The 12,129-nt window shown below is 53.5% G+C and overlaps 1 protein-coding gene and 1 long non-coding RNA gene across 2 annotated transcripts in view; one reads left to right on the forward strand and one right to left on the reverse strand.

Annotated features, from left to right (window-relative positions):
- Positions 1–3,609: 3,609 nt before the first annotated feature.
- The window catches only part of MTUS2 (microtubule associated scaffold protein 2), a 65,734-nt gene continuing 57,214 nt past the window's right edge, over positions 3,610–12,129 (reverse strand). The window contains exons 6-9 of the mRNA XM_055542461.1: positions 10,686–10,784; positions 9,546–9,665; positions 6,597–6,694; positions 3,610–5,430 (exon numbers count right to left, since the gene is read on the reverse strand). Of these exons, the coding sequence (XP_055398436.1) occupies positions 5,217–5,430; positions 6,597–6,694; positions 9,546–9,665; positions 10,686–10,784 (531 nt within the window). The 3' untranslated portion in view covers positions 3,610–5,216. The remainder of the gene's footprint in view (positions 5,431–6,596; positions 6,695–9,545; positions 9,666–10,685; positions 10,785–12,129) is intronic.
- Positions 8,173–11,858, forward strand: LOC129624474 (uncharacterized). Its single transcript, XR_008700974.1, has 3 exons — positions 8,173–10,144; positions 10,716–10,790; positions 11,153–11,858. It is a non-coding gene; the product is annotated as an uncharacterized LOC129624474 (long non-coding RNA).

Raw genomic sequence — 12,129 nt, forward strand, 5'->3', positions numbered from 1 at the left:
CCCGCCCCGCCTCCGCATGCCCACCATCAAACAAGCGAGGACACCACCCGTGGGCCACGCGGCTTGCCACTCGCCCGGGCTGGACGGCGGGAGCGCGCGCAGGCGGGGTGCTCCTACTTGCCTCCCCAAGCCAGCACCCCACCACCTCCCCCCGCCCCAGGGCGATCTGTGCCCTGTGCTGTCTTGCAGGCACCGCCGAACCCCAGCCCTTGAAATCTGGGCGGGCTGACTGCCCCCAAGCGCCCAGACCTGGGGGCGACCTGGCCGGGTCCACGCATGGAGCCCCCACTCAGCCGGGAGAGGCCGGTGCCGCGGCGCCACGCCGCCACCTAGAGACGGGCGCCTGGAGAGCCCTTACCCGGCTCCCGGCCGTCTCCCAGGAAACCCAGACAAGGGCCTCTGAAGCCACTCCCCTCTGGAGGCCGGGGGGTTGGGCAGTCACCTGGAGCGCGCCGTTTGGTGAAGCTCGTCTGGTGAGTCAGAGGCTGCCCCCGACAGCCCGGCCTCCGCAGTGGGGAGGAATCGCGTGGATTCCTTCAGGACTGCTGAGTCACCAGGCGGCCAGGAGGGCGGGGACCTCTATCAGGGGGGTAACCCTGTGTGCCCCTCTCCAAAGGGGCATCGTGTCATTTTGCCATCTAAGCTTGTCCATCAAGCCATAAATACGATGTGAGCAAGGCTTAGGGAATAAAGCAGGCAGTGTGTCTCTTGATGCAGCCAGTCTCTGGCCTACTTCTCAACACCCATCTGGGACTGCGAGGGAGTAGGGGTGTGGGGTGGGGGGCAGTGGCGGATAGAGAGAAGGTACGGGGTCGGACTTTGACACTTGTACTCCCTGAATCCCTGCGGTTGCCTCTTGAGCGCCTGCTAATGCGCTGTGCTGCACAGATTTGGATGCAGTTAAACCGATCAGCAGCAGCTAAGCCCGTGGGCTGGCTTGTCTGTGAGGAGGTGGGACCCTGTAGGGAGGGGAGGGGCCCACTTAGACAACTCTCTATCCCGTGTGATGCTTGCGCTGGGAAACCCAGACACGGTTAGCGGGGACAAATTCACCTGTTCATCCCTCACGCTGAGGGGGCAAAAAACCGAGCTGGTAGGTCAAGACACCCCAAGTGTCCTGCTTTTGTTTATAGAGAAGTTCCAGAGAAGCAGACCGGTTCCAAAGGGAAACAAATGAAAAAAAAAAAAGGTATTTAGCAAACTTAAGTGAATTAGCTCTAGCCTCTGGTGATGTTTTTTAAGCATTTGACCCAGATTCACCACCCCCTCCCCCACTGTGGGCAAGGCCCTGCCTCTTGCTTGACAGGAAGGCTGTCCCATCCACCAACCCCCCACCCAACACCCCCCTCCCTGGCCCCACTGCTAGGTTTGTTCTCAGATGCATCCACAGCATAACAGCCTTCACCTCCAGCAGCAGGGGAGACACATTTGCCCCGGTTCTACCTGAGCCTCACCCTCCTCATTCCTCCCCGCCTCCCAGACAGTGGGGGAGCCACCGTGGACTCCCAGAGACCATAGAGCGGGGACTGAGTGGTTGACTTCAAAGGTCTCTCGACTGCTGCCTAGCAACTGTCGGGGACACGGTTCTCCGTTGCCAGGAGGCCGTTCCACCTTTGGTTCCTGCGCGGGGCCCTGGGCCAGGCGCCAGCATCCCTTTGCTAAGTGGCAGTACTGATGCATAGTGGGGGAAGGATAATGCAGGGTGGTTCTGATTAAAGTGGTGGCAGGAGGCACCAAAAGACATGAACAGGTTGGGATGTGTTGATGAGTAAATCGTTAATTGGCAGCCGTCACCAATATCTGGAGGCATGAGTGAGCCAGGGGGTCTAGGATGGTGTTGGTGGGTCCAGAGTAACTCAGGGGCCTTTATCACCTGCCAAGGGGCTCCTGGTCAGCAGCAGCTTGGGGGAACAGACTGACTGGAGTCTTCCCGTGGCCCCTGGTGCCCCTGCCAACTGGCTGCAGTCCAGCCTGAAAGCCCGTATTAAGGGGGTGGGAGGAGGCGAATGCTTTCAGGTTAAAGGAGTGTCCTGGCTCAGTGCTTTTTGGGGTCCTGTGAACCCCGCAGGCATGAGAAAGCGCGGGACAAGGAAGTGCTGTGACCATGGCCCCCATGCTAGGAGCCAGTGGCCCCCTGGCCACTCTGAGAGGAGAACTCTGTGACCACCCAGACACAAAGTGACCAGGCCCATTTAGGGTAGAAAGTCAGGTCAGCATCTGAATTTGAAGTTGACGGTGAGGGGCTTGTACTTGATCTCGTGTCCTTTTTCTGACGGTCTCCAGTCCAACCTGGCTACCTGAAGACAAGGAGCAGAGCCACTGAGCCCCCAAAGCTTGGGGGAAGACTGCTGAAAGTCCCAGGCTACAAGCTGGGTGCAGGGACCCTGCTAAGCTGGAACAGAGGGGTCTCAAGACTGACCCTGGTGCGCACACAGAGGGAACCTGGCCTTTGGGCCTCCCAGTCCACTCCTGACTTCCTGAAGCCCGAGGGGGGCCAGGCCAATGGTCACATCAAGTGCGTATCACAGAAGGTCCCTCAAGTTCATTTTAATATGCTTCAAACACAAATAATGCAACACAGAAACCGCAGGGGCCAAAAAAGGAACGAGTGACCCCCTTCAGATGGTCACCAAGTATGCTGGCTCCACGGCCTGTCCGCGCTCCGACACCCAGCCGGAACCTCACAGGGCGTGTGGTGGGCTGGGGGTGGGCAGGGCACCAACAGCGTCCCACACGCCAAGGAGAGGTTGGTGAGGTTGGGTGGGTTTGTTCAAGACAGGTGGGAAGGCTGTAGCATTTCTCCATGGAAACAGCTCCAGCCTGGGAGGTGGACACCAGAGAGACAGAGGTCCAAGTCCTAACAGTGTTGGGAGTTGGGGAGAGAGAGGTGAAGTGGGGGAGGCAGTGCTGCCCCTAGAGTTTGGGGATAGGAGCCATACATGATGGGCGTCCATGACAAGGAAAGGAAGCCAGGGCATTGTGGGAATTAGCTCGGGTACCCAAGGTCAGGGATGGTTAGAGCCACGCTCTAGTCACCTAGTGGGGGATTACTTGGTTCTAACACCACTACAACTGTGACTGCAACAGGCTAACACACCAGACCACATTCTAACGTGACACTGACATCTGTATTGCTGTGTGACTGCATTTAGCAGGTGCCGTTATGGAAGCAGTTCCTAGTTCGGAGGGCTGAGCTACTGTGTCTGCAGGTGGTGCCTGCTAAAAGAATACATATTCGTGTATTTTAGTCAACGTGGCATCATCTACTCTAACGGGATGCCCAACTCAACATCACAGCATCATGCAGACCCACTAAACGGAAAAAGAAATGTTTCTTCACTGGGTATCTCCTGTCTATGTCCCCAGGATGGGCAAAAACCTGGAGGTTTGCTAGAAATGAGATGTATGGGAGGCCAGGAAGCCCAAGCTTGACTCATGCAAGGAACACAGACCAGGTCTGTCTTCATGCTGGCCACATATGCCACGAGCAGGCAGGGGCTCTGGGCCAGGGGACCCTTTCTTGAGCCGTTTCTTTCCTGCTCTGTGACTCTGGCCCCACAAAGTGTATCTACATAAGTCTGCCTATCTCGGGTTTGCTCAGAATCAGTCTTGTGCTCAGGACCACTTTGAGGGGCCTTGGGGAGAAAAGTACAGGGTTTTCGTCATGAACAGTAAAGACGTCATTATCACCACTGTATAAATGGCTGAAACTACTTTGTGTGTTATGCTTCTAATGGTCCACAGCACTACAGGAATCTCTTCCCCATTCTAATCCATTCATGAGACAAATGCCAGTCCAGAAGCCTATGACCACTGGCTGGCTGTTTCCTGGGGCTCCTCTCTTTGGAAGAACCTCCTGAGCCAAAGATAAGACCTCTCTTAGCTGTGGTATAGCTTGACCATCCAGCAGAAAAAGACACCTGGGTTTCTGGAAGGTCATGCAATGATCTAGCATAACCAGGAACTGATCCCCCCAGGAAAAAATAACTGGTTTTCTGGAAACCCCTGCTAGAACCCCTGAGCTGCTCAATGCACAAGAATGAGGTTGGGTTACAGAACCTAACTGAAGTGGGGCGGGGCAATGAAATAGGGCTGAGGGTCATATTTTGGTGGGTTGACCATTTAAAGCATCACATCAAACAAGATGCCAGAGGACGCTCTTCTCCTCTACGCTTAGTCAGAATACAGACTCTATGAGCAATTTTCCTTATTTAGGATGGAGTGTGAATAGTCTTGGCCAACTCCAAGGCCATTCTCACCCTCATTCTCTAAGGTCATGTGCTTCCATATTTTCCCAAGGATGCAATAGCCGAATGATGGATTCCAAGATGCCATTTAGGAAAAAAGCAAAAACTTGTGTTTACAAGACTATAGGCGATCCACTGGTCTTGAGTTAACATCTGCAAAACTGCTCATCCCCCTCAGGGTTTCTCACTGCTGCCCCTTATCCACTCAGGACAGGAATGTCGATAATTAAAATCTGTGGATGGAGTAATAGTGACCTCACGTCATGTTGACTAAGAAGCTGATTGTTTCAAAGGTAGTTACCGACGAATGGCTGGTGTTTGTGTTAAACAGAGTACCACATGGTGGTAGGTCGAAAGGCGCTTCTTCTCTGTATCTTTTTTTTTTTTTCCTTTTTCTATTTTGGGTAGAAATATTCCTGGGAAGGTAGATAGAAATGCATTTTCATTTCCCAATAATTCTTAGGCACGAGTTAGAAAACTGCTGACCGTCACCAAAATACGTCAGCACTTCATGTTATAAAAAATGCAATTCAGAACTGCTGCATGTGTATATACGTGTATCTAAATATACACACATACCGGTGCAGTACACAAGGGTTATTCAATGGAGAGTCAAAACTGAGCTGTTTGTTAACTAACCTGAAATTCTGCAGTGAAAGTTCATTGCTCAAGGACAACTGGCATTTCCTTCTTTTGGCTCTGACTATGGCCAAACGTTTGCACATGAGACACTACCGTTTACACGTTCCTAAGTGCCCGTCCCGGGACAGTCCTACACACGAGGGTTAGAAGAGGGCTCTGCCTGGGTTGCAGCTATGCAGCGACTGGGCATGCGCGCATGGGAGGCCGCGACGTAGCGACTGGGCATGCGCGCGGGGCCAGGCGGGCCGGCCAGTGGCGGTCACCACTCCCAGCCGGTGGGAACCCTCGTGGACTGGGCGCCGCAGCTCGGCCCGCAGCGTGGTGGCGTCATCTGGGCGTCATGCTGACTCTGGCGGGAGAGGAGGGCCCAGAGGAGGAGCTGCGATACACAGGGGATGTGGGGGACAGTTTAATGGGGCTGGTCGGGTCCCCGGTTTGGAGCTTCCATAGCAGCTCTTCATTGGTTCGGCTCAGTCTCTTCTTCTCCTGCGTTTCTTTCTCCACGTATTCCTGGAGGTTAGCGTTCTCCTCCGACAGCTGTCTGCACGGGGGTTGGGGGGTGTGGTGGGAACAAGCAACAGTCAGAATAGCAATGGCATAGCAAGACACTGAGCCTGAGGTCGGCCAGGCCCAGGAGCGCACAGGGAATGGGGTAGGTGGTTGGTTCCTGTGGACCTCAGGGACCAGGACCCCAGGGGTTGAAACGTGATCGCCACCTGTCCCACCCACACAATCCTCTCCCAGAGTCTCTCTGCCAACACCTGATTTCGCCCACAGTCCCTCTGCCCTGGGTCAGGGGAGGCGCTGGTGGCCAGTGGACAGAGCAGAAGCTGCAGGCCTGAGAGGAGAGGCAAGAGGGGCTTGGTGTGGGGGGCGCTGAGCGGCGCAGACATGAGGCGATGACGGTAAGGACAGCCCCGGGGAGTCGGTGGTGCCGTCAGCCTCCGCAGCCTGCCCTCGCCCTGGGCCTCCCTGGCAGCAGTCAGCTCGCGCTGCGACCTTCTGGGCAGTGCATCTGATTGCCTGCTGGAGCTGGAGCCCTGGAGGACGGGGCCAGAGCGGTCCCTCCTCCAGTGTTCGACATCCAGCCTGGGGCCCGGCTGTAACAGATGCTCCATGGATGTTTGCGGCTGATGGATGCCAAGTAGAAAGGAACCCGATGTGTTTTGTGCCTCTGTCGTCACTGCAGCCGGGTTGCTGCTCCTCCCTTCCTGGAAGTCGGAGCCTCGGAGCAGGTTAGGAGCACTGAGATGGAAGCGGCTGTATGGCCCGCTCCCTCCCTGCTGCCCGCCCCTCTGCCATTGGCCGAGCGCCAGGGCAGCAGTCGAGGGCCCCACTGCTGGAGCCCAGGGTCGGCTGGCTCACATGGCTGTTTTCTTTAGCCTGGAACTCCTAGCAGGCAGCCCTTCCAAAACCTCCTCCACGATCCCCACCACTCCTGCCCCCAGCCCCGCCAGTTATGCCACACACTTTAGCCCACCCCACTCCTTTCCACCAAGGAGGGTGCTCCGTGGAGCCAGGGCATTGGCTGGGTGCTCAGAGCAGTGTGTTCTATGCTTTCCTCCACGTGGGAAGTGCCGAGAGCCTGCGTGGGGAAGACTTGGGGCTTGGAGGAGCGAGACAAAAGCAGAGCCCTCCAAGGTCAGGAACAAAGCCATTCTATCTGGGACACGCGCTTCCGAAGCTCCATCATCCAGGCCCACCTACCTTGTGACCACCGTGTTCTGGTCGATCCTGGCCTTGAGGTCTTCGTTCTGCTGCTGGAGAACTTGGATCTTCTCTTCCAGGATAATGTTCTTTTCTGCCTATAAAAGATGCAGTGTCAAGAGCTCTGCAGCCAGGCCCTGGGGGAGACGACAGACCAGTGCCCTTGGCTTCCGGGCTTTGGAGGATTATCTAAAACAGTGTTTTTCAAACTGCAGTTTGCAATGCATCGGCTATAAAACCAGGCTAGAGGGATGTGACCAGCATTGCTTTTTTAAACAAAAGAAAACAGAATAAAAAATACCAGAGTGCACTCTAAAAGTACTGTTTTATATATATATATATATATATCTTTCTTATATATATGTAGGTATATAATATGTCTGTGTGTATATATTGGTATATATTATGAATTATGGAGCTTCCCAGGCGGTGCTAGTAGTAAAGAACCTGCCTGCAATGTAGGAGACCCGGGTTCAATCCCTGGGTCCAGAAGATCTCCTGGAGAAGGAAATGGCAAGCCACTCCAGTATTCTTACCTGGAGAAACCCATGGACAGAGGAGCCTGGCGGGCTACACAGTCCATGGGGTCGCAAATACTTGAACACAACTGAAGCAACTTAGCATGCATGCATTTCCTGGGAACAAAGATGAGGTGGGTGTGGGAGCCTTGCTGAAGAGCTGGCTAGAGCCCAGTCCTTCCACTCTGATGCCTCGGCCCGATGCACGGAGGGGTGGTGGTTTTCCTTAACCACCCTACGCGGGAGTTCTTCACAGTCTTTTCAAAAAAGAATTTCTCAGTCCATCTTCGAATGGAGCGTGACTTCAGCTAGGTCTCCGGCCGTGGGGACACATGGACAGAGAGCGGCATTAAGTCTCAAAGGAATAACCACCATGGAGGCGGGTGTTCTGTTCATGTGCAAAGCTGGGCTTGAGCTGCACGTTCCTGGCTGCCCAGAGCCTCAGGAGGGAAAGTGTCCACATTACTGATATTTTCATCCCTCCATTAATTCAGAATGTCATGCTGTGCATACAGGTACTGCCAGAGGTGCCAGTGCAGGGCGGAGGACCCGATAGGGAGAACCAGGGGACCCACCAGCCAAACTGGACCCTGGGGGGTGCTCATGGCTCATCTCTGACAATGGCAGGGGCATGGAGACACTCACTATGAGAAGTGTATTCTACACAGGAATCCAATATAGGCACACACATAAATTGTGTATATGTAATTCACTATGCATGTGTGTGCTAGGTCGCTTCAGTTGTGTCCAACTCTTTGCGAACCTATGAACCACAGCCTGCCAGGCTCCTCTATCCATGGAATTCCCCAGGGAAGAATACTGGAGTGGGTTGCCATTTAATTCTCCAGGGGATCTTTCCCGATCCAGGGGGTATTATGTGGGTGTCCTGTATTGCAGGCAGATTCTTTACCATCTGAGCCACCAAGGAAGCCCTCCTAGGAAATGGGAAGTGATTCAATCAACTCTCACTGCCCCCACCCCTGCCTGGAAAGGTTTCTGGAATGAACTCTTGCATGCCCACAGAGTGCCTAGAGCAGGGCTAAAAACAGCCTGATAAACTCAGAGGCTGCTGGTTGACCAGATAAGGATGCAGACAGTCCAGCCTGGAGGAGGAGGGCTGCAGGGCTGAGAGGGGCAGGCCTCTGTCTACTTCAGCTGGCCCCACTGGCCTTAGCTTTGGCCTAGCTGGAAAGCTGAGCTGCTGGAAGGTCCCAAGACGCCAGCATCACCCAGGATGCTGTAATGGGCACTCACAGCCCCATCTGCTCCCATCCTAACGGACAAGCATCCGTGCAGCTAGAGACGCCCAGAGAAGGATGGTGCTAGATCAGGAGAGCAGACATGATGACTGAATGCAACAGGTGGTCTGGGACCAGCTCCTGGTTTGGATAAACCAGCTGCCGGGACATTTCCGAGACATGCAGAGAACTTTAAAAGCTAAGAGGAGATGATCACTTACTGAGATGGTGAGTTGAAGATGTGCTAACTGAAAAGAAGCAGGATGCAAAATCTGTGTGTGTGTGTGTGTGTGTGGGCACGTGCTGTTTATTGGGGTGTGTACACTTGTATGGAGGAAAGCCTTCAGAAAGTGTTAACAGTGGTAGAAATATGGCATTTTAATTTCCTTATTTTTATCTTATAATTACCTATAATGCACATATTTTCCTTCTATAGTATCAAAAATTTAAAAATAATGATAAGAAAAAAATGACTCTATATGAGTCCCTTGGGCCAACCTTCCCATCAAGATAGTATCTCTTTGGAAGCAGGCCTCCCTGCTGCTAACTTTGGACTACTATCTCAGTTGCAACACTTGCACCCACAGGGTCTGGCAGTGAACTCTGAGCGCTCTATTCCCCGAAAGGCACGCCCTTTGCTAGTTCTCTGGGAGCCAGAACCCGGTGGAAGCCGAGGCCTGGAGCTCTGGCTCATGGTTCCTGCCTGGGCTGGGCCACTTACTGGCTCTGGGTGAGACAAGACCTTTTCCTAAGCCTCCATCTCTGCATCTGTAAAAGGAGACTCTTGACAATGGAATCCCATTCAGTGGATTGCTGTTGGAATTATTGAACAGACAGACACAAAATGTCTGCACGGCGCCTGGTACCCATCAGCGATGCTCCCCGGATGCAGGCTCACTGCACGTCCTCCCCTGGGAGGGGAGGAGTCAGCAGTTCACAGTGATGGATGGCGATGCAGACAGGGACTCAGATGCACTCTAGACTTGTACAAACGAGGCCACGTCTGAGATTCCTGAACTCCTGGCTCCCAAAACAAGGCCTGGAGCCTCATCTGTGATCTTTTCTGCTCAGGTGCAAGCAATGGACAGATAAGGGCCAGATGCTCCTTCGAATGCTGTTAATCCTTTCATCCACAAGGGCAGCGGGAATATCACGCCAGTTATGGGGGACTCCCAGGGTTACAGGCGACTCACCAGCTTTTCCAGCTCAAGAATCTTCTTTTCCTGCTGATGTATCTGTTGATTCTTCATCTCCAACACCTGTTTCAGACTCTTCATGTCTTCTTCCAAGTGCTGATAAGGAGCCAAGGCAATCTGCAGGGGCAGAGAGCAAGGAGCTGTTTCCCAGGCACTCCGGCAAAGCCCAGCATTCACCAGCGTTGTGAACTCAGTGAAATCTAGTCTCTGTTAACAAGCTTAACAAGAGCAAGGGGGCAGGTGGGCAAGAATGCTCACAGTCCTCCCTGATAAAGATGCCCAGGAGTTTCCACTGGGAGTGAGACTAAAAATCCAGCTCCGTGGGGAGCAGAAGAGGGTAGGCCATCAGTCCCTGAAATGTCAGATACTGGGGTGGCCGGATATTACCAGCCCAGCCCCCCAAGGGAACTTAGTGGGCAAAAACACTAAATTCAGCATTGGCCTTTAACATTCGCCCAGGCTACTTGGTTCAACACACAGGCAAAGATTGATACAGGTCCCTACCTGTGCCCATGGTCAGCCCCGCCCCCTCCGCACCCTGCGTAGGAAATGAGCAAAGTAGTTTAAAAAGGCATTGTAGAAAAAGAACTGTTGGGGTAAGTCTGCCAGATGTGACAGATAAAATGACAGGATGTTCAGTTAAGTCTGAATGTAACATAAACAACTTTTTTGTACTGTAGGAAACGTATTTAAAAAGCTCATTTATCTCACATTTCACTGGGTGTCATGGATTTCAACTGGCAACCCTATATAGAGGGAAGGAATTTTGCCAGGGTTTCTGGAAAAAGAAACCTTCAACCTTCAGTAATGCCTCCCTGTGGAGTTGGGGTTGGGAAGGAATGAGATGTTGGGGTGGGGGTAAGGGTGAGGCAGAGGCATTTCCAGGTCCAGCTTGTCCCAGGGGCTCATGGACAGTGGCTGGGGAGCCCTGTGAAAATGCAGCAAGAATAACACTCAGATGGAGAACCCACAGCTGTGCTGACTCAGGACAGGTGCCTATGGATGTATGTTTAAAATCCTGGCAGGCCCCGACCACTGTCGCTCTGGAGTCAGATCAGCACAGGGGCTCTGTCTTTGGGGTGATGCTGGGGGAGCCCCAGGCTTGCAGGGTGCTGGGAGGCTGAGAGCTCATGGTACCTCCAGCTGCTCCTCTGTGTTTTTCCTCAGAGCCTCCTCGAAGCGCCGGGCTCGGTCCCGCAAAGACTGGCTCTGGAAGGTCAGCGTGTCCACTTGGTCCTGCAGGTAATGCATGAGACATCCAGCTAGATCCTCACAGACACAGCCCCTGGGAGGCACCCCCTGCCCGGGCTGCTCCTCATGGGGCGGTGAGGTCAGGGGGGCCCCCATTGGGTCCCCCAAAAAGGGCATCACATGCCAGGGGGAGAGGCCCCCAAGTGCCCACTGTCTCCCCACCTTGGTGCCTTGTCCAGAACGGACCACAAGACACTGACGGGTGAATGTTGCTGCCGCACAGAAAGTGTGGGGGGCAGGGGGTGCCCAAAGCAGGCGACCTGACTCTGAGATGGGAATGCTGTCTCGCTTCTGCCCCAACAAGAAGCCTGCAGCGAGGGGGGCATTTAGTAATTCAATAACCAACCTCACAGAGGCAGACCATCAGCAGAGAGGTGTCCAGTCTGGCCTCTAACCGCAACCCCCGGCCCAGACTTCAAGAAGGACAATTAATCCATCTCAAAGAAGAACTCTCTGTATTTGTAAAGTTCAAGCCAGAAGCTGTCAAACTGACCCTGACTCCTTGCTCTGCCTGAGCCCCGAGCACACCCCCTCTCCCCCTGCCACCCCACCAGCCCCACTAAACACGGTGACGACAGGTCCTGAAGGATTCTGCCTCCTATGTCATTACTATGGTACCATAATGATGATGATAAACGTGACATTGCCTGGAACTATTATAAAGCAGTAGCTGTTGCCTAGTGCTCTATACACCTTACACATGATGAAATGTATTTATTTTTAAGGCAGGACCAGAAAAATTTTGAACATAAAATACCCTCTCTGCCCATATGGGCCACTACCCCTCTTCACTGTGCACTGGGTATCTGCTGCTGCTGCTGCTGCTGAGTCGCTTCAGTCGTGTCCGACTCTGTGCGACCCCGTAGACAGAAGCCCACCAGGCTCCCCCGTCCCTGGGATTCTCCAGGCAAGAACACTGGAGTGGGTTGCCATTTCCTTCTCCAATGCAGGAAAGTGAAAAGTGAAAGTGAAGTCGCTCAGTCATGCCCGACTCTTAGCGACCCCATGGACTGAAGCCTACCAGGCTCCTCCGTCCATGGGATTTTCCAGGCAAGAGTACTGGAGTAGGGTGCCATTTTATACATTAATTAGATCCCCTTAGAAGACACAGGGATGCATGCTCACCTTGCTGGTGAGCACCTGGAAAAGCAAAATTTTCCAGGTGCCAGCAAGGTAACTCCTTAGGAGATAAGATTCCTTTCTCAATCCTTTAAGGTGTCATAGTGACCTGCTACTCACCCTGTTGGACTATGTACACTGTCAATGTGTTACTTTGATGCTAGACCTTTTATATCAAAAATTTGTACAACTGTGCATTGACCTATAACAG

This window comes from Bubalus kerabau, chromosome 12, assembly GCF_029407905.1.
Source record: "Bubalus kerabau isolate K-KA32 ecotype Philippines breed swamp buffalo chromosome 12, PCC_UOA_SB_1v2, whole genome shotgun sequence".
Lineage (NCBI taxonomy): Eukaryota > Metazoa > Chordata > Mammalia > Artiodactyla > Bovidae > Bubalus > Bubalus kerabau.